The sequence below is a fragment of the Littorina saxatilis genome, linkage group LG2 (assembly GCF_037325665.1).
Source record: "Littorina saxatilis isolate snail1 linkage group LG2, US_GU_Lsax_2.0, whole genome shotgun sequence".
Classification (NCBI taxonomy): domain Eukaryota; kingdom Metazoa; phylum Mollusca; class Gastropoda; order Littorinimorpha; family Littorinidae; genus Littorina; species Littorina saxatilis.
The window spans coordinates 41,051,613-41,074,350 of NC_090246.1; the positions used below are offsets into that span (position 1 = coordinate 41,051,613).

Consider the following 22,738-nt stretch of genomic DNA (forward strand, 5'->3'; position numbering starts at 1 on the left):
CACCAGATTGCACCAATTGTGCCCTTTTGGCCTAAAAATATTTCCGGGGGGCATGCCCCCGGACCCCCCTAGCCGGCTCGCTTGCGCTTCGTGCAACCTCGACTGTTGCGCTTCGCGCAAAATCGACTTCTTTTAATCTTCAACAGAACTTTGTCCCTGAAGCTTCACTTGGAGGGTAGGCAGACCTGATTAAGCAGGACTCCATCTGCTGTGACAGGAGGAAGAGTTCTGTTAGCCATATGTCGCGGGCGCAAACCGCGGGCTTAGAGAAAATAAAACAATTCACTCGCACAGCGCTTCACACACAAGTACCCACACACTCTCACATGATTCGCACCTCACTCATGAATTGTAATAAAATCTCCAAACGTAAACGCTTTAGGGTTCAGATAGACAGGAGAGCAAAAGGGAGAGAAAATAAAAGAATGAAGCAAAAAACCAGTTCATCTATTTATAAGATTAAATTCAACATGTAACAAACAAACAGTTTACAAAACAATCAATCAAATCACAATCCAGTGGCCTGGTGGTTTCTGAAGAACGAAGAGCCACACAAACTTAGTATGTAGAATTGTTCGATGAACATACAGTACATTGGCCACATGAAATACCGGTTAATATATGAAGAAAAAAAAACAAATCGCGCACATCAATAGAACTGTTTCAGTGTGTCATTACACTGCCGAACGGCGACCCCCCTTCCACACAACACCCAAGATATATAAGTAATAACTTAGCCTGTGTGACGGAGAAAAGTCCCGTTATTGTCTGCGACGAATGGAAGCAGACGACGTTACGCAGCGCCTCGCTGACGAAGAACAGCCCCCACAGACGTTGCTCACTGACGTCCAGTGTGGAGGTCTCCGTCTGACGATCCTGCGGAAAGTTGTAGAAGGCGAAGGCAGGAGAAACCCGGATCCATCGGCCTGTAACTCCTCCTAAGAACGTTACGCAGCGCCTCGCTGACGAAGAACAGCCCCCACAGACGTTGCTCACTGACGTCCAGTGTGGAGGTCTCCGCCTGACGATCCTGCGGAAAGTTATAGAAGGCGAAAGCAGGAGAAACCCGGATCCATCGGCCTGTAACTCCTCCTAAGATGTCCACGGGTTGAGATCAACAGTTGTCCTCTTGTGATGGACCCCATGGCAGTAGTAGCAGCAGTAGTAGTAGCGTATACTGGTGCGACCATTACCTGCAGTCGGAAAAGTGTGTCAAGACTTTCCGACCCTACGATTTCCCGAGTGCCATGCGGGCAGAGGGGAAACCGTAGATCGGCATGAAAACCATCAACATCATCACAACATCAAACGCCACAATGGCAAGTTATAACCTGAGTTATGGATTCCTATCCATGCCATTGCATAAATTCCAGCGTCAATTCTATCAATAAAATATAAAGAGAAAAATATTATAATAATTAAATGTTTCAAACACTTAATACAATTTTCCTCTCGCTGATCATCAACAACAGTGATCATACAATCTACCAATAAATTGTCACAGCTTCAACTCGAAAGTTGGTGGAAAAACTATCATAAATGCCAACACACAAGTCGACAAAAATATATCCACCACAGTAATTGTTATGCATTATACAACATAAAAGTTGACCTTTCTAAACATATTATTTAGAATTATTTTGATTATCAGAATACATATAACTGACTTATCAAACCACTGAACCACTGCACAATTTAAGCATATCAACGCTCGTCAATTACTGTTAAAATTCATTCTGATAAAAGAACTTGGTTCATGAACTTTTGCACTAAACAACCCACGGACAATGTATGTCACTATCGTAGGAAACTTGCTTTTCCTCCCGCACAAAATAACAAAAGAACAGCTAAGGGCTGCACTCTTTCACTGACCAGTGGTCACACCAACAGTCTTTAATACCACAGCACGAATTCTACACCCGCAGTGCAAGGTCTTTCATAACAATGATACCCAGCTACGAACGCGTGCTGTCAGCAATATTAACTCAGTGCAGAAGCACGGAATATGTTGAACCAGCAATCTTTCGGATCACTGAACTCACTAGATAGCCACTCTTTCTTTTGTTCATTCACACACACAAAAGACGTCCATGCATACGACAGCAAAACAAATACCCGCCTGCCATTTTCCACCCATTCCATGCAGCATATTTTAGAGGAAAAGAAAATGTACAACTTACTTTGCAGTTCCGAGGGACATACAGTGTTAAATTTACCGGCCTCAATGGTACATGATTTTACCTTGAAAAACTTACGGAACACGTTCAATAATCATGTTGTTCTTCTCCTGTTCCCAGGGTAAAATGACACCAGATTGCACCAATTGTGTCCTTTTGGCCTAAAAATATTTCCGGGGGGGCATGCCCCCGGACCCCCCTAGCCGGCTCGCTTGCGCTTCGTGCAATCTCGACTGTTGCGCTTCGCGCAAAATCGACTTCTTTTAAACTTCAACAGAACTTTGTCCCTGAAGCTTCACTTGGAGGGTAGGCAGACCTGATTGAGCAGGACCCCATCTGCTGTGACAGGAGGAAGAGTTCTGTTTGCCAGAAAACATGAATAAGAATTTGGTCTGAGAGGAGGTTAAAGCCACACAGAACAGTCCAATTTGTCAGTGCTTTATTTAAGATTAAAGTCTGCTGTTAACTTGCCTTGAAGCGTTGAAACATTTGTGGACCTTGTGTGGAAGTTTGTTTAATTCATGTTTTCTTTCTCTGTCCAGGGTGTATGTCAAAAGAGCGAGGTGTCATTGATAAACAGACTGTTCAACATCTTTGACTCTCTCACAGTTGATGGAATATGTGAGTACTCGGGTTTTGCTATTGAATTACTGTATTATGCAACTTTTAATCAATTTCTTTACACTCATATGGGGGTCTTTTTCAAAAGTATTTTAAAATCTCTTGACTTGTCATAATTCTTACGATCTACATACAGTTCTTATTGTGTTGCTGAGAACAGTACTATGGCAAGGGAAACAACCGCTGTAAATTGACCTTCCACTTGCAGCAAGTTGATTGCCTCCTGTTAAGGCTATTTTCTGAGTTTTGTGCTAGTTGTTTTGGCTAGTATGTTATGACTTTGTTATCTCAGATTTTACTTAAATTTTGCTGGCAGTAAAGGGCTTATTAGTGTTTTGCATGTATTTGTGTGTGTTTTATAGTTAATTTTTCATTGACTGTTTATTGCTTTTTTTAAGATTCTTTGTGCTTTTCTCGTAAAAAAAGAAAGAAAAAGAAGAGTTTCCTGAGAAAGTATTTAGACAGAGAAAATCAGAGATTGTCAATGTGACTAGATTATTGATTTGATTTTTTTTGCAGTGAAGTTCTTCCGCGACAATTTGGTGGGGAGCATCATGGTGTTCAGTCTCATCATCTGGATACCCATAAGTTGCTGTATCACTTACCAGGTAAGTCAATTTTACCTTCTATTTCATCACTTGCCTATAAAAGCAATTACAGAGAGAGAGAGACACAGAGAGAGAGAGAGAGAGAGAGAGAGAGAGAGAGAGAGAGAGAGAGAGAGAGAGAGAGAGAGAAATTTGAACTTTGAACTTTATTTATTTATCGAGGGTAACAGAATAAGCAAAGTATACATGCTTTTTTTCGTCCGGCCCTCGCCCATTGAGGGTAACTCGATTAATAACAAGAAGAAATAGAAGTTAAGTTAATTACAATACAATTTATATAATTAACATGTCAAAAAATTAAAAAGACATTTCAAAAATGCATTATGAATATCAAGCAATGATGTAATATTATCACATAATTATTTACTTGTTTCCAAGAGAAACAACATGTACATTTCTTTGAAGGAAGTTTCACTGAATTGCATTTTAATTAAATCAGGAATGGAGTTCCACAATAAGGCGCCAGAATAAGAAAGACTTGATTTGTAAAGGTCAATTCTAGGGGTTGGGGTAATTAATTTGTTTAGTTTTATTGAATTATTCAGTTTGAAATTTGAGGCAATGAATGTTGGTGCATTCCCTGACATAATTCTATGCATCATTGCACCTTTGTTATAGGTAAATCTTGATTTGATAGGAAGAATCTGTAATTTGTTATAATCAGACGTAGAGAGAGATGCATTTTTTAAAAGAATTAATTTAACAGCTCGTCTATGTAAAGAGCACAAGTGTTTCAAAGTGTTTGCAAAAGAGAGAGAGAGAGAGAGAGCACAGCCAGCCAAGCAACATCTCTCACCCTCTCTGGGTCTGTAGCTGTCTGTCTTTCTGTCTATCCATCTGCCAGTCTGTCTGTCAGTGTGTATCAGGTGTATACATTGTCATAAGAGCCTTTATCTGTGTGTGTCTTTAACTGATTGTACATTTTTTAATCGGATTGTAAATATTTCATCAGATTAGATTAACTGATGAGTTGGTGTATCAGATTAGCATATCATTATGGGTTGAATATGAAAACAAAATCTGACAGATATACTTCAATAATTTCAAATTTGTATGAATGTAAAACAAAAATTAAATGATAAAATATTCATATGTTATTTTAGGACCGCAAACAACGAAAAGGGCTGAAGAGAGAAGTGGGCGTGGATCTCCGGGAGGTAAGAATTTGTGTGCTTCTTTCCAAATTTTAACTGAAGACTTTCTTGCTGTTCAGCATTTATTCTGATTTGGTTTGTTTTGGGGCAATAGTTCTTTTGCCGCGTACAATAACTCATTTGTGTGTTTTGAGCTTTTTTCATTGTTGGCTTGTGAACTGTACTTGCAGAATAGCTGTAGAGGGTATACTGATTTATATCGGAATTATTTGTTTGTGATTAAACCCTATTTCTTTAAGCATACCTTTCTTCACATTTACACCATCAACTTTATCAGTCCAGGCTTTTTCTTTTACTCATAACAAAAGAGCATCCTTCTACATGTAGACATAACCAAGCTAAGGGAAGGTCACTCTCGCAGAAAATCGGTAATCCCCAAAACAGGGAGACAAAATAACACGCTTTCACCTTGTGCAGTTAGGCAGTTCAAACGTGTCTTTTGCGTTGTTTTTGGTGTTAAAAACTGACCTACGATTAAAGAACAGACAGCCTCGAGGTGCACCGCAATTTTGAAGAATTCGTAGCCTTTTTTTGTTCTTCAAAAGATACTCACAATCATCAAGACAGTGTGCCCCCTGCTGAAAATATGAATTCTTGGTGGTTCTATCATTAATCTTACCGTTCTGATCACTTATATTAGCACCACAGTGTGCAAAAGACTCCAAAATGCAGATGAAACACACCAACCTAGCTACTTCGCAGCCATTTTTAACGATCTCAGTCACCAAGTTTCGATCAAATGCTTACGTAAACTCATGCGGTCAAAAGATGTTCGAGTTTGTTTTTGCAACAATGTTCATCAAGTGGATTTACAAACAGTTAAACCAGTGTAATCCGGAAAATGTCTTAATTCGCTTAATAACAATGGGTTCTTTCATACGTTAGATCGGGAAAGCCATATCTAGCATCATACAGAATTGTTCATAAACCTAAAAATACCAAAGTCTTTTTTAAAAACTATAGTCTGTTTCAAAGACTTTCAGCAATTTTCAACATTATAAATCAAGAAAACTAGACACATCGAAAGAAATTTGGTGCAAAAAAACAGTTTTTCTGATCACATCATTTTGTAAACTTTCTTTACAACTGTCTTTCATAAAGTGTACGTAGTTTTCTAGCAGTAGGCGTGTCCCCTGTTTCAAGTGAACACTGTTTTTGTGGTGCACTACCTGTGTTTAAACAAAAAAAATTAAAAATACACAGCGGCAATAATTTCTCTTTATTTGAATGAATATCAACTTCACAAAGATTGTTTAAGAATGCAGATTAAAAAAAATCAATGCATGAAGAATTTGAAAAAAATGTTGGTTATACCTACAACATGTAATTTTGGACACATAGTAAAAATCAATTGTCTGACTGCTTCCTGAGCATGGTGAACTTTTGTTTTTGTTTTTGCTGAGCATGTTTCGTTATCCACGCCAACATCAATCTGCAAAATTATTTTAGTAAGAACAAACCAAACAAGAGGCGAAGCCTTCAAGGCTCCCTAAGAAATCAACAAACAGTAACACAAACTCACTCACACAAACTCACTCACACACACACACACACACACACACACACACACACACACACACACACACACACACACACACACACACACACACACACACACACACACACACACACACACACACACACACACACACACACACACACACACACACACACACACACACACACACACACACACACACACACACACACACACACACACACACACACACACACACACACACACACACACACACACACACACACACACACACACACACACACACACACACACACACACACACACACACACACACACACACACACACACACACACACACACACACACACACACACACACACACACACACACACACACACACACACACACACACACACACACACACACACACACACACACACACACACACACACACACACACACACACACACACACACACACACACACACACACACACACACACACACACACACACACACACACACACACACACACACACACACACACACACACACACACACACACACACACACACACACACACACACACACACACACACACACACACACACACACACACACACACACACACACACACACACACACACACACACACACACACACACACACACACACACACACACACACACACACACACACACACACACACAGTTAAAACTAACGCTTAATAATTAATTAAATTAATAAGTTTGTAAGCAAACAGTACAATCAAAGAGAGGATCGAGTCTGGAATGAAACGCGATACAGATCTAGCATTCAAAAACTGTCTTTCAAGTTCAAGGAAGTTGTTGCAAGGTACAGTATAAGACTTACCAAATTATACAGACAAAACCATGACAGTGCATGTTTTGAATCTGAGGCAAAATCGTGATCATTTTGACTTTGAGAACAGATTCATTCCGTTTCCTTATAATTTTATCTGCATGTTCAAGTAAATGGTGGACAGTTTTATACGGGCAGAGTAAACTTGAGACTCTAGGTCTACTGCAAGTCTTGAAATTCACATAAATCGAACCAAGAACAAAGACATCCAAACATTACAGGCACTTTAGATCAACTCATTTCACTAGAGGTGACTGCCTAGCACTGTGTTTGACATCTGTGTCTGCTGAAATAAAAAGAAATTAAAACAAAACGGATTAACAGTAGGTGACACGTTATCAGAGTGGGAGACACTAGATCTGTCTCTGTACTTACCGGGATACGACTGCCAGATCGACACTGCGCTTTCGACAGCTCTTCCTCGCGTGGACATTGGAAAAACGCTGTGCAGATCAAATTGTAGGAAATCTCCCTTCGGTATCTTCTTTATTTACTTTTCTGGAGCTTAGAAACCGAACACGTGAAATCGTCTTCCCCGAATCGGCGAATGCAGAGGTGAACTGGAGAAGTGAATCTATGTATACCACAATCCTTCGCGCGACCCCTGACCTGGTCTTGACACCTGACCTGGTCTACATACCACACACGTCACAAACCAGTCAACTGCTTGTACCCCTTCAAAACCCCCCACCACCCGTTTTCTTTGGATACACGCTTTAACTACACACATGCCGACACAATGTTGATCATTGCTTCAATATTTTGAAGCTGTTGCTTGGATAATAACCATGTAAAATTAGTATTTCTGTGTTTAGTCAAATGTTAAAGTTTCTATCACATACACACACACACATACACACGCACAGACAGACAAAGTTTAGCATCGCATAGGCTACACTTACGTGAGCCAAAAAGCTCTCTGCACAGAAAGCAGTCAATTTGTGGTTTGTGTTCAACTAGAAGGATGCTTTTCTCTTGGATATGAGCCTGGACAGATCTGTTGCGGTTTAAATGATCATTTATATGGGAAGGAAGGTACCTATCTAAAGTGCCGTTCTCATGGCAGACTTTCAACCAACTTTTCCCAAACTTTCAAGCGGTTTTAGTCGGCGCCAAGTCAAATCAATATCGCTGCCCATGAGAACAGTACAATCGCTCAAACTAGTTTAAAGCAGCGATATTTGGCCAGTTCAGCTATCAGAGCTACATCCTAATGCGGGAAGAGCAGTTTGGATAGATATATATAACTCAGCGGATGGAGCTAACCAATTAGTAAGCACGATAAGGAAAGTCTATGCAAAACCTGCGCCAAGTCACTGCTGAGTCGAGCAGCGCTCAACTGAGTTTTTGAGTCCCTGCTAAATCTAGCCTAAATGGAACCTAAATCTCCTGGGCCGTTCACATGGCAGACTTTTCGCCGACTTGGTCTTGACAACTCGGAAGCGATTTCAAACTGACAATAGTTGGGGAAAAGTTGGTTGAAAGTCTCCCATGTGAACGGCACTTAAGGCTGAGGTGACTGTAAAGTTGAATGGGGTTTGTTGGAAAGATTTACATTTGTGATTGAAATAAGAAAGAACGAAAAAAAGAACTATGATGAGGGAACTGACCTAGAGTTTTCAACATTTTCAAATTTGCTGATCATTTTGTTTCTTTTGATACTTGTTTTTCATTAACTTTCTTTGGTTCTGACCTTCTTCTTATTTACTAGCATTTGAATTTTGTTTTCCTTTGTTGATCACATTTTAGTTTTGCACAAAATGTGTTGTTAAACCACATCCTTGCCATGTTGTTTTCTATAACATTTTTTTGTTTCAATGAGGGCGATTGTACTTGAATACAGATTATAGCCCTAGTTGAAAGATAGAAATCAAAAATGTTATGTATGAAAACTAAGAAATGTATGTATTAATAACAATAATGTAGATTTACCTTTTTGTTAAGTTTAATCGAAAGCTGTATTTTCTACTTCTCTTGAGTTTGACTGATGTATTTTTTTTCTTTAATGAAGAAAGATGCACACAGCTTACTTGTGCTGTTGACTTTTGTTTTTGATTGTTGGTGTCAATGCAGGCTTCATTGCAGTTCATTCTGCCCTGTCTTTTCTTTCAGTTGAGTGTGTCAAGCATAGACTAGGTACAAACCTTTCTTTGTCTCCTTTAAATGGACCAGCGTCTTGTCATGTCTGCTTATGCCCTTGTTGCTTAATAGCCTGTACTGTACATCGCATGCATGAGTGTGTGGTACCGAGTAGAAACATGTCTTAGCTTATTGTTTGCAGAACTATGGTGAACTGATTAAAACATAAGTGTCAGTTGGCCGCCTCATTTTCAGGTCGTATGATTGTCTGAATGACTACATATAGAATAGGTGCTGTTTACTTGTCCCTAAAAATGCCTTGCTTTGTACAGCTACGTGGGGGTTGCCTGAACGATTTGTACCGCATGCTTTCGGTTTATTTTGTCGACTGTGTGCTTGTGGTGGTAGAATTTTGCATTACATTTGCACTTTCCAGTGGGTTCAAAGCTAGTTTCAGAGAAAGTTGTGTATTTATCTTGTTTCATGATGCAGTTAAGACTTTTTTTTGGTTTAAGTTAAACCCTCAAGTTAAAAACTTCAATTATTTTTCATAGTAGTTTACAGTAGGCTATGTTTAACACAGAAGTTTCATTATTATGATGATATGACTCTGTTTGCCTGATCTTTCTACTGTACAGCTTAAAAAGGAAGTAAGGAAGGAAGTAAGGAAGGGTACTTAGAAGAAGAAAAATGCAAGGCTGCGGGGAGTGGGTAGGGAGAGATATCAGAGAGGTTGAAAGCTATTTTGCTCGTGAGCATACATGTACATAACTCAGCCATTCAGGAGCAGGGGAAGCAACTCACTTTTGTTAAAAACTGCCCCCAACAGTTGCATTCATGGTTACTTTACCACCGCAGTTTGTCAGCGCTTTTTCTTTCTTTATTTGTTTATATTTTTTTCTTTTTATTATTATCATTATCAGTCTCACAAAACTTATTGTTTTTATAAATATGTCAATTCTTCTTATTCTTTTTTTTATTTATCTGTGATTTCTTTTCTTGCTTTTTCTCTGGTGTTCTCAAAATAGCTTTGATTAAGTCAGAATAGAGAATGAAAATAGCAGAAATCTTTCTTGCCCTTTTTGCCCAATAGAACAGCCTTTCTTTTGTTCATGTTTTAATGAAAACAATGTTGTGTAGTTTACTTTTTTTAATTTACAAAAACATTCAATCATTGGCCTGGCATTTCTAACAAAAATTCTCCCCTCATAGCACCTGCAACCACCCTCAACCCCTTACCCTTACCCATACTCCGCTTAATCAGATAGCACACCCTCTCTCCCCGTTCTTATTCCATCTTGAAATTGCAGTGCCAACTCAAGTTTATTGTTTCACTTGCTTTTGTAACCTCCTTATAACTCCCATCCTCTCCCCCCCCCCCCCCCCCTCACCCCACCACCTTTTCCTGCCCTTCTATACTTAGGCAGTTTTTATTCAACCAAGATATATTTTGTTGGTCATTTTTTGTCATTTTGTTTGAAAATATAAACGCACAGCATTTTTCATGATTTACAATCACCTGTAGATGTAATACGTAGTCAGCTTAAGTTGTACTATGACTCCTTTTGTTGTTTTTGCATGATTCTACTCATTTATTTAATTATTTCATTATTTATTTGTTTACTTGTTTATTTCTTTCTGTATTTATTTATTTATTTATGTACTTATTTATTTATTTATTTATTTATTTATTTATGTGTTTATCTGCTTTGATGTATTTGTTTTATTCATTCATTCATTTCTTTCTTTCTTATTTATTTATGTATTTGTTTTTGTTTGTTTGTTTGTTTGTTTGTTTGTTTATACTAATAAAGCATGCCTATTCTTTATTACTGTCTTTTGTTGGTAACAGCCATGTCAATCATTTCTGTGCAACCTTCACTACATGTGTTGATTAATTTATCTCAAATCATTCTCTTTTCTCTTTTTAATAAAAAAAAATCTTATTTTTCTTTCTTATTAGTTTTAGTAAAAATAGTCAAGTTTTGGTTTTATTCTCAATTATTTGTTGCTTGGCTTTGTAATCTAGTCAACTTTTGGGTTAATTTTTGTACGAAGGAAGCATTTTTGTTGAAAGACATTTTGCCACCTTTCCCTTTATGTAGATAGTGTCGTGCAATGGCAAGAAATCATATATTTCCCTTGACAAATGTATTTCTGCATGGAAGGAAACTATGATTACGTTAGTTCTTGCAAAACAAATGAATGAATTAAGTTAATTGAAGCATCGTTCAACTCAATAGTGTATGGGATAAATTTTGGTTTATTAGATATTTCTTCAATTAGCTTACAGTAGTTAACATACTTTTACATCTATTCATTAATCACTAATGAATTCCTTCACCATAAAATATGTAAGAGTTTTATATCTGATTGGAATTTTCAGTCCTTGTACAGTATTTCAATCATGTCAACAACAAAAAAGCTAGAACAAAATTGCTGTATCATGACTAATATAACGCAATGGATCCGATAGTCGCTTTTGTTTGGCTTGATCATCTCTTTGTGAACCAAGGTGAACATTTAAGGGAGGGAAATATAAAGATATTTGTTCATGAATGTGACATATTTTCAGCTTAACTAAGCTAGACAACATTACTGTTGTGATCTCTTGCGATGATTATATAACTATTATGGTGAAGGATTATCACAAATTTCATTAAATTAGACTTTTAACCGCTAGCTGTGTTTTTACTAACCTTGAAGAACATATCAAGTTTATTGGTTTATTGAGATACATATCAAGTTTATTAAGTTGTCTAGGGTAAGGTCGCTCACTTAAGCAAACTACATTTACCCCCATACAGAGTTTTGCGTTTTCTTTGCATTTTCTCTGAGTATTTCGTTTCTATTGTTTTGTTATTACTTTTTATACACTGATAAATTTAAAATAATGTTTTCATTCATCTTAAGCAATTATGATTTTCTGTTATCTAATTTCATCCTAAAGAAAATGTAAAAGTTGTTTGTTAAGTATCTCAGATTGTAGTATGTACTTTTTTGTCTCCCAAACCATTTTTCCAAATGTTTATGTTTTGGTCCGGTGTTCACATTTTCATTCTTGCAGTATTGGTTGGATTCTTTTCATCTGCCTTTTACTCTCAGTTTCCTTTGATTATATATGTCTTCCTATGTGCAATAACTTTAATAACAAATAGAATCAGGGCAATGTTACTTAAAAAATATGTAGAAATAAAAATACATAGTATTTCCTCTGGTCCTTTAAATAAAACACACACACACAAATTTAATCGAACAGGATTGGATTAAAAGTAAAAATAACAAACTTTAAATCAAAGAAGGTTCTTGATACCTAATCAGAATATAAAAAAAAGACAAAGAATAAAGAAATGATATGTTTGTATTAAAACAGGCGTTTTACTCTTTCAGGACCGGGATTTTTTATATGATGAGGATGGACGTAGAGTACCGCGCCAAGGAGGCCCGATGTCGTCGACACCACGCACTCCGCGCACTCTGGTACCACGCCGACTGCCACCGCTGATGTCACCGCGCAATCAGCAACTGGTGCAACAGCGCAATCGCATCATGCCCATGGGCGACCAGACCTCCAGCCATGAGCTGTTCTGAGGCACGGTGGGCGGGCACTGCAGACATGGAGGGGGAGGCGTGGCTTGAGACTTGAAGGAGGAGAGTTGGAATAATATTACCTGCTTTGGAGAGAAATGTGCCTGCACAAAAATGGAGAAATTCACTAGTATGGTGGATTACCAACCTTTTAAGACTCTCGCCCCGATTTATGACCTTGCTTACAGACTTGAAGTAGCAGGGATGTAAATTCTCCGTTTTTTCCGACTTTTCCGATTAGTTTCAATGGGCCATCCGATTTATTTGTGCGATTCCGGTTTTTTTACGGTACGGTTTCTGTTTAAAGACGAACAGTCTCATCCTTCTCAAACAAAATGGCGAGCGCGAAAGTTCTCCAACGTGACAAGGATCGACTTCCCGATTCATGCTCCAAGAACAAATTCCGATGGGATTGGATGGACAAACACATCGATGATGTTCGAGTTGGGGACGTTATCCGAAAATTGGACGAGGAAGGCGTGGTGAAGTGCGTGTGTTGCGGAAAAAGCATTAAGTATGGTCAGGCCGGAATTACTGAAAGTCTCGGTCATTGTTTTTTGAGCGGGCCGAGACTAGTTGGCAGTCGTGTCGTAGATTGTTGACACTCTCTCTCTCTCTCTCTCTCTCTCTCTCTCTCTCTCTCTCTCTCTCTCTCTCTCTCTCTCTCTCTCTCTCTCTCTCTCTCTCTCTCTCTCTCTCTCTCTCTCTCTCTCTCTCTCTTTATTTTGCACCCACTGACATTTTTTCCCCGGGGCAGCATGCCCCTGGACCCCCCCCCTAGTAGTCTGAAAGTGATATAAAATTCTATATATATATATATATATTTCATGACAATACCAGCTTGTTGTAATCCCTTTTTAATGCCTGAAAAAGAAGTAGATTTGCTTTCAAATGAGCACCAGATTGCTTCATTTTGTATGTATTTTGGGGCCATGTTTGAATCCAATTTTAAGGCTCAGATAGCCCCAGATTGCACCAAATTGCACCCTTGAAAAAAAAATTTCCGGGGGGGCATGCCCCCGGACCCCCCTAGAAGTCTTGGCGCTTCGCGCCTGCGAAACTTGGCGCTACGCGCCTTCGAATTTTTTTTTCAGTTTTTTTTTGTGTCTTCAGTTTTCATCCCTAAGTAGGAGTAGGATGGGAGTAACAATATAGTTTTGAAGAGGAATGTGACTGCTAAAAAATAAAGAAGTACAGTGGGAAACCCGTTTAAGACTGCCACGAAACTGAGAAAATCAACCTCTTAAAAGGAGCGGGTCTAAAAACTGGAGATAAATACATACATAGGTTGTGAACAGAACATGTGGGAAAACCAAATGTTAAGGGGGGGTTGAGGGAAATGTTTTATGGAGGGGTCTTAGAAAGAGGGCACCCCCCGCGGGTTAGGGGGAAGAATTTACCCGATGCTCCCCAGCATGTCGTAAGAGGCGACTAACGGATTCTGTTTCTCCTTTTACCCTTGTTAAGTGTTTCTTGTATAGAATATAGTCAATTTTTGTAAAGATTTTAGTCAAGCAGTATGTAAGAAATGTTAAGTCCTTTGTACTGGAAACTTGCATTCTCCCAGTAAGGTAATATATTGTACTATGTTGCAAGCCCCTGGAGCAATTTTTTGATTAGTGCTTTTGTGAACAAGAAACAATTGACAAGTGGCTCTATCCCATCTTCCCCCTTTCCCCGTCGCGATATAACCCTTCGTGGTTGAAAATGACGTTAAACACCAAATAAAGAAAAGAAAGAGGGCTCCACTGTTCTTATGATTAGAGGATATGCTGTAGGGATCAACCAACCAGAAGCGTGCCTATACATTGCAGCTGTCCTTTCTTGACAGGTATTGATTGGTCTGCTTTTAAGTAAGTTTAAATGCTATAATAATAGACAATTAAGAACAGAAGGATGTGTCCTTTACTGAGAGTTGTTTTCTCATTCATATCGCATTTACCTCGTTATGAAGCTCACAAGCACATGCTTGGAATAGCACATATCACTGTAGACAAGCCCGTCTTGATGTGACATGCAGTGAAGTCCTCTTCCTAATAATTAGGGCAAAAAGGACACAGTTGTTCTGTCTGCATTTAGTCTTGTGAAATAAACAGACCAAGATGGATATGAATCAGCATTAAAGGCAGGTTTGACTGTATGCACTGTTCATCTCCATCATAAATGTTACGTGTTTATCTCCAGAATTGAAACAGGTCACAATAAGAATATTCCAAACATACAGAGATTTGATGATGAAACAAAACATAGAGGAAGGAATACAATTTTCTCATGTGTGCATTTTGTTTGTTAGGATTGTTTTGAAAGTAATAACATTTATGATGTAAAGAACTATTTGTGAAAAGAAAATGATCCCGATTTAAACTTCTTTGTCTAATCAATGGTATGACATCTATGCTACCCTCACTTAAAAGGCAAAGCAAAGTTCAAAATACTTGTATCATTGCCTGATACTTACATCGATCATTAGATGATGTTACTGTTTCACAAGAATATTGAAATAAATTATATTTGTTATATCGATTTTTGTGTGACTGCTGCATGTGTGTAAAAAATAACCTTGATAATTAACTTAACTAGACTATTCGAGATTTGGGATCCATGAAGCAGATTTATAACTATAGATGTATAGAAATACAATAATACTGCTGTTGGTGTGTGTTAAATTTCTTTTGTCTTGTTCACTCAGGAATGTACATTGCCTTTTCTTGTAATGATCACACAATCTACTTGATTAAACCATTTGGAACATTACAGCACTTTACTTACCAGCTAAGTGACCATGTTAGCTGTTGATAGAAGAAAGATTAAACGGTGAAAGCTTGTCAACTTTGTTAGTCAGCATTGGTTAGTGTCACTCATTAAACTATCAAGGCCTCCTAATGCTGTTCTTGGGGGGCGGCTAACTGGGTTAAACTGTCATTTAAGTTTGGAAATGGCAAAGTTGTTATACAAGTTGTTAGTAAATGTTTTGTAACATTCAAAGCAGAATTGGAATAAATCAATTTTTAAATTTTTTTAATATTTTGTTTTTAGCTTAGAACAGTGTTTTATTGATATTTAAACAGGTGAATGTCCTTTTCTAAGTAAATAACTCATGTAGGTACACTGACTCGTTGACATGAAATCTTGGTCTGTGTGTGCAATGTTTGTGTGTAGAATCTGCATTTGTTTGCATTTGCAATTTGCATTTGTTTTTGGAAAAAAAATAAAGAAAGAGAAGGAGAGGATGAAGAAAATAGACTGCGGAAAAGAGCATGGAATTTGAAATGCTAAATGCATAATTGTGATGAATGCAGCTTTCCTAAATGTTGATGGCTCACTCAGGATGAGTCATCAGATGCTTCCAACCCACAATAATCACCTCAGGACCTTGCAAAAGTAAAGCGATAATTATAAACTTTTAGCTGCATGAAAGGTGCATGTTGAGATATGGATGTTTGCTTGCAAGATAAAAACTACATGGAAAAGTGATCTGCTGTAAAATTATGCTACAAATGAGTCCATCGTTCAAATGCATTTCTGTGATAGAATTATCAGAATGTTAACTGCAGATATCAGTTATTTGATACAACAACTTTTTTTTTATTTTTATTTTTTGAGACTTTTTTCTTTTATATGTTTGTGTGTGTGTAATTTTTGTTCCATACCTTTTGCATTGCACAATTTATCTCTGCCTGTTTTTGAGGAAATGATTATACTTTAGTAAGCCTTTACTAAATCTGGTTTGTTGTTTTTTCTGTGTTAAAGAGTGAGGATGTGCTTTAATCTTGAGAAAGAACTGGCATGCTTTTGTTTTTATGCATATTATTAGCTCAAGTTTTTAAGTCGCTGAAATCCCCCCGCGGGTTAGGGGGAAGAATTTACCCGATGCTCCCCAGCATGTCGTAAGAGGCGACTAACGGATTCTGTTTCTCCTTTTACCCTTGTTAAGTGTTTCTTGTATAGAATATAGTCAATGTTTGTAAAGATTTTAGTCAAGCAGTATGTAAGAAATGTTGAGTCCTTTGTACTGGAAACTTGCATTCTCCCAGTAAGGTCATATATTGTACTACGTTGCAGGCCCCTGGAGCAATTTTTTGATTAGTGCTTTTGTGAACAAGAAACAATTAACAAGTGGCTCTATCCCATCTCCCCCCTTTCCCCGTCGTGATATAATCTTGAACGGTTGAAAACGACGTCAAACACCAAATAAAGAAAAGAAAGTCACTGAAAAGTTTTACTGATGATCAGTATCAGCTCAAATCAACAGGTTTATAGTTCATGACCAGATTTGTTTCTTTATTTGTTTCCGTTTTTCTGTTGAAGCTTTTAGCTGATGCATTAAGAAGCACGATGCATGCATGATTTCTCATGTTTCACTTTCTATTAATTGTGTTGTAAAATAAACTTAGTCTAAAAGTACAAGATGTAAGTCAAAGCCTGTACTACGCTCTTTGGAGAACTCTGTTCTTTTTCTTTATATACAGTAAGATGAGAAGAACGGAAAAGGATGGAGTTACTCATGATCAGAAACCAAACAAGAAATATTTCAGTCTGTCCCTAGAAATGTGTGTTTTGAGGTAAGAATGTTTGTGTTATTTTTCACACGCACAAACAATTCTGCTTTGTTTCTGAAAAATGGAAGAAAACTGTCCCTAATTTATTTATGTTTCTCTATGAATAAACCATTTAAAAGCAGATTTTACTTTTAAGTATTCAAATGCTGATACATTGGTCACACCAGCTAGGATATGGATACAACATAATTGTTTTCTCCTTAACCAGCAATTTTTATTGATTGTGTTTCAAAATATACTGCTGTGTGATTTGTTTATGGTGTTAATCTTGTGACTGTACTGTAATTAACAAATTATAGTTCATCATAAAGCTTATGTTATCAATGTCCCATAAATATCTGTGCTGTTATGTTAGCTTTGCCAGTCATCACACCTCTCATACATTTTAAACAGATAAGAGGTATTTTAATTTGCATACTTATTGATTCAATTGTTCTCTGCATCAGATCAATGCAGAAATAATGAATTTGCATCAGTGCATATTGTCTGTGTGATACAAGTGGTTTGTCTCAGGGTTTCACTCTAGCAGACCCTATAATCTATCTGTGATATTCTGTAAAAAAAAAAAATGTGTCTCTTTTTGTGTGCGTGCAAAAAATGATAGTGTTTGTAGTTTAATTGAGTTAAGATCAACCTTTTTTGGTTTTGATTTTTACTTTTGTGCCAATTTTGCTAAACTAAAGTGCATGTTCAACCAAAATGTTAAGTGTAAGCACCTTTTCATTTGGTGAATATCTGGTAAAGAATTCCAACAGCTGTACTCAGCTGTACTCGTTTTTATAGCTTTTATTTTTATTTTTGTGTTCAGTATGTTTTTAAACTGCTGTTAATGACTGTCAGATCATAAAGCTTTGGGTGATCGTAAAGCGTTGTACCCAAAGTTATCTGTCAATGTTAACGCTTTGCACCCAAACAATTGAGCATGATATCAAACCCCTGTTTCATTATTTACATTTTGAATTTGATATGACATTATCTTTTGACATTCATTAAATGTTATGCCTCTTGTGAATCATAATCACTGCATTTCTGTTTTTAATTTACTTTTGTTTTTGAGACTCTTTGAAGTACAATCTTTTGATCTTTTTTCTAGCATGAATTCTTTGTTATACTATTTTTATGATTATGTTTTGTTAATCTTTTTTCACTGTACAGCAGAATTGTCTATTTTTCTACTTCACAAAATTGTAAGCACTTTTACAAGTGCCTTACTGTTAAAACTTCTACAATATTGCTTTGTTTCTGAAACTGAAGGAAAACTTTATATTAGGCCAAAAAAAATAATAGGTGTGGTTACGGTAACATAGCCAAAAAAAATAGGGTAGGTAGGTAGGCAATCACTTTTTTTTTTTGTTTAACTTTTTTTCTAATTAAACCTACTTGACAGGGAAATAAGTGTGCGACACGGGCGCTTTCGCTTTCATTGCGTTTTTTGCACTCGTTTTTTTTTGTTTTGTTTTTTGACAAATGTAATCAAAAGTTATAGGATCGGCCCCTAAAAATAGGGTAGGTCGGGTTACCGTAACCACACTTATTTTTTTTTTAGGCCTTAATGTTATAGACATTATGAATCAATGTGTACAAACTGAGATTCGAATCTAGCAGTAGTTGCTTCTCCTCTCTCACCGCAGAAGATTGTGTGTTTGTGTGTGTGCATTATTATTCTTGTTACAGTCAATTCTTCCAAAGAAATCATGCTAAAGACATAACTTTTGTCAAAGTGACCAACCCTTAACTGTTATTTGCGGATGGGTGTGGGGTGGGATGGGGATCATGAATCAAGCCCAAAACTCATACATTTTGGAATGTCCATTTAATTATCACCATTTTCACTCAATGCTTTGCTTTGTATTTCATAACCTAATAAAATTACGTTTTGAACAGTGTATGCACATGTGCTTGTGTTTTTTCTCGGTTGTGGATTAGTGTGTGTTGTGTGTGTGTATGTGTCCGTGTGCGCTGCACTTTGGCGTTTGCTAGTGTGTTATTAGGACAAGAACTAATTGCACTCTAAAAATGGAACACGAAGATAGTGTCTCTCTGTCATACCTTTTTACACTCTGTCTGTCTGCCTGGCAATCTGTCTGCACTACATTTCTTTTCAGCCCGTATGCCACCCTGCTAGCATTTATCTGCGCCACATTACCAGCTAAAGGCAAAACACTAGTGACAATCCGGTAATACTGATAGCCTGTTAATGAACCACAGACAAGCATTATCCGTCTCTAAAACACCATGCAGTGCTTTATCAGGGGCAGATTAAAGTTGTCAGCCATTTTCGTGATTTATTCGGCGTAAAAAACATGCCAGGAAGGTGTCTTTTTAGTGTTTTCATTTTTATTTTTTATTTCACAAATTACAGTTTGAACGAAGGGCATGTCAGCGAACGGGGTTATTATGCCAGCAAAGTGTTACATATTGCTCTAACTTAAATATGTGTTTGTTTGTCAGTGGGTGGGAGATTTTTGAGAGAGAGTATGTCTGTGTCTGCCTTTCTGTCTGTTCGTCTGTCTGTGTTCGTATTTTGATTGTTTTTATGTAACCCTAGGGTTTAACAACACAATTATTGCCTATTGTTCTCTTTTCTTTCTGTCTTAGATCCTTTTTGTCTTTTACTCAGATTAAGCTTCTGTCAATAGCACCGTTTCTCAAGAAAAGCTTTGTAGAGCTGAACTCAAGCCTCTCCTAAGCTCTAATGCGGTCTGCTTTTTAATCAAAATCTTTTTTTTCCTTTTCAAAATGCATATATATTCAATTATTGATAGGCATAAATTAAAAATAGTATTTTAGAACCAACCCACAAGCCATCTGCAGCTTATCGTGTTTAATGTTGAAGGCACATTGGTCAGACTTATAGTCTTGCGGCGAGTCTAATTAATGTTATTCTTGCAAACCGATACACATTTTTGGATAAATACGAAGAATATTTCATAAAATGATGATGTGCCATAAGAACCAGACTCGGGCATTTAATCAATGCACCCTGTCACGCATATACTCTTCCAAACAAAGTTAAGGACCGGTCAAGAAATGAAAAGGAATTGATTTTCGTGGTGGATGCAAGGCTGCTTCAATAAATACATTATTAAGTCAGTGTTAGCTTTTAAACACAAACTGGAGAGCACTATTCATGACCAGGAAGCTGTAATAGCACACGGATTACAACTTGTTGTCCTGGCATGTTTACGCCGATTTCTTTATAAAATTATGACTTTAAAAAGCTCTCCCCTTTGCCCCAAAAACAGAATCTGTCCAGGTGTTTAGCATGACGCAGTAATACTGTCTGCCGAATCTGTTTCTAGAACAACACTCACAGTGCTTTTGTGGATTCTAAAAAGGCCATTTTCAATGAAATATTGGACCCTCGATTTGTAGCAATGTGATAAAGATTATATACATGTTCTTGTCCTGTGCTTAACTTTGGTGCGTGAAGACTATATATAAACTTTGGAGTCGAGAGCGTGATTTATGACATCGCATGTGATTAGTAATGGCGTCATCCAAGGTATTCTAGCTGAGGTGGACGTCAAATAGAATTTATCTTTGAGACAATAAAATAATATTGTATTTTAGTACACTCTTTGACTGCAATCTATGTTCCTCATATGGTCAAACGCGTCATTTTTAATCTCCATATAAGGTAAAAGGTGGTATAAAGCTTTTGGAAAACCGGGTAAACCATGCTGTAACTTTCTGAGCATGCGCTTTTGATAGCTAAACCATTGTGTAATTATCTGAGCATGCACACGTGTTGTCAAAAGTCGGAACAATTCACTTTACATTTTATTTCTAACTGCGCAGGAATCCTATATGACCAACGTGTAGAAACAAAAATGGACCCAAACAAAAGGAGAATTTTCACCAGTTCGAACCAAAGTTTCCAGTCCCACCACATGAGAATGTTCGCACACAATCTGTATTCGTGGTCATGGTCTTGGAGAAAAGGTTATTTCCTACTTTATGCTCGTTTGCAACTGAAATACACACAAAAGAAAAACTTTGAATGCTTAAGTTCTATTGTCTGTATCGAACAAGGTGCACACTAGCTGTTCTTGGGTCGTGAGAACAGGCTGACAGCGACGAGTTATAGTGATTTTGCACAATAAAGAGAATTCCTAATCAGGCACTTACTTTCTAGCTGTATCCTTATCTATATGTGTTGCAAGATCTGTTCTTTTTACTTTACACCAGGTTCACCGCATACTTTCATCAGATGTGAACGTCAGCGAATCAGACTGAAACTTCGCGCGACACAAACTCGTTTTGTCACTAAAGAGAGCGACCTTGGCATATTGGTGTCGTCAAATGTTGGAAAACAAATAGCATTTTTTTCTTCAAAATACGTCATGTTTGAGTGATGTGCTGTTTCTCCATATTTTTGCGAAGTGAACCCAATTTGTGGTTTATGCACAGATTAACGATAGTATATCGAAGGCGCCATTTTGAAAAGTTTCCTGACGATTTGGACCTTAAAGAGTTCAAGGGACATTCGATGTACTGTAATTTAGAAACACGTGCAATGATTTGCTCAAAACTGCTCCAAAACTATGCCAACTAATTGATCAGCGAGCGGTTTGTTTTGCCAAGCTCTCTTAGCTGTCAGGAGTCCGGACTTCTGGTCGTCAACATTATTTATTTAGTTTTCACAGAAACCCATTCGTCAAAGCAGATTAAGACTGTTGGACTGAGGAAGTCAAACCTACAGTCAAGCTTACGCATGCAAATTCCGTGCCATACAGGGCTAAAACGCTTTGCATAACAGAAAAACAAACAATTCCCGTTGGAGAATATTACGGTCTGCAATGACCACCAAACACAGCATTCAGATTTGAAAAATAGAACGCTCAATCACTAATTCTAAGAACTTCTAAGAACTTCCTCGTGTGTATTGTCATCTATCAACTCCCAAAACGAACTCTGTAGCTTTCGGCTCAATTTCAAATCTGTATCTCCAGGAATAGTGCATGATCGACTTACTCAGGGTCGTAGGACGGAAATTATGACTCGCACGGGATTTGCATGGGATAACAGCATCTTTTTACAACATTATCACAAATGTACAACCTGGCTGCTTTTTGTGCACAGTCGGATATTTTTTGCTGTGTTAATTTCATAGCTGACACTTATCCCAACCAGCAAAATTAATTCAGCAAAGACAGGGGTTGGCGGCGTTCCAAGCGGAAAGATGCTATTCCTTTATATGAAATGAAAGGTTTGCTTTAATTGGTTCATTCAGTGATTTGTATGCTTTTTGTATTTTGCTGATTTCATGTTTTAGCGTGTAATTGTACATCGCTTATAACCACTTATGGGACTCGCGCTATGATTAAAGCTTTTTATTATTTGTTGTTAAAGCCCGGACAGATGACCCAAGCAGGGGAAGTTTCATATCCTGGTTCCGATTGTAAAAGGTAAAGGTAAAGGTAGTCCCAACACCATTTTTGGTCGTAGGGGAGCGATCTGTTAAATTAGAGATCTCAACTACTCTCGGGCCAGCTTTATGAGGGCGGTGCCCACTCCTCTTCTTCCCTAGCTGCCTTTGCCTTCCCCGGTAATGAACCATTGAATAGGGACATGCACCGTTTTCCAGC

The 22,738-nt window shown here is 37.7% G+C and overlaps 1 protein-coding gene across 1 annotated transcript in view; it reads left to right on the forward strand.

Moving 5' to 3' along the window:
- LOC138959005 (ADAM 17-like protease) overlaps nucleotides 1–19,035 on the forward strand; it is a 50,542-nt gene extending 31,507 nt beyond the window's left edge. Inside the window, exons 20-23 of the mRNA XM_070330363.1 lie at nucleotides 2,720–2,798; nucleotides 3,318–3,406; nucleotides 4,510–4,563; nucleotides 12,391–19,035. Coding sequence (XP_070186464.1) covers nucleotides 2,720–2,798; nucleotides 3,318–3,406; nucleotides 4,510–4,563; nucleotides 12,391–12,591 — 423 coding nt within the window. The 3' untranslated portion in view covers nucleotides 12,592–19,035. The remainder of the gene's footprint in view (nucleotides 1–2,719; nucleotides 2,799–3,317; nucleotides 3,407–4,509; nucleotides 4,564–12,390) is intronic.
- The last annotated feature ends 3,703 nt before the right edge of the window (nucleotides 19,036–22,738 follow it).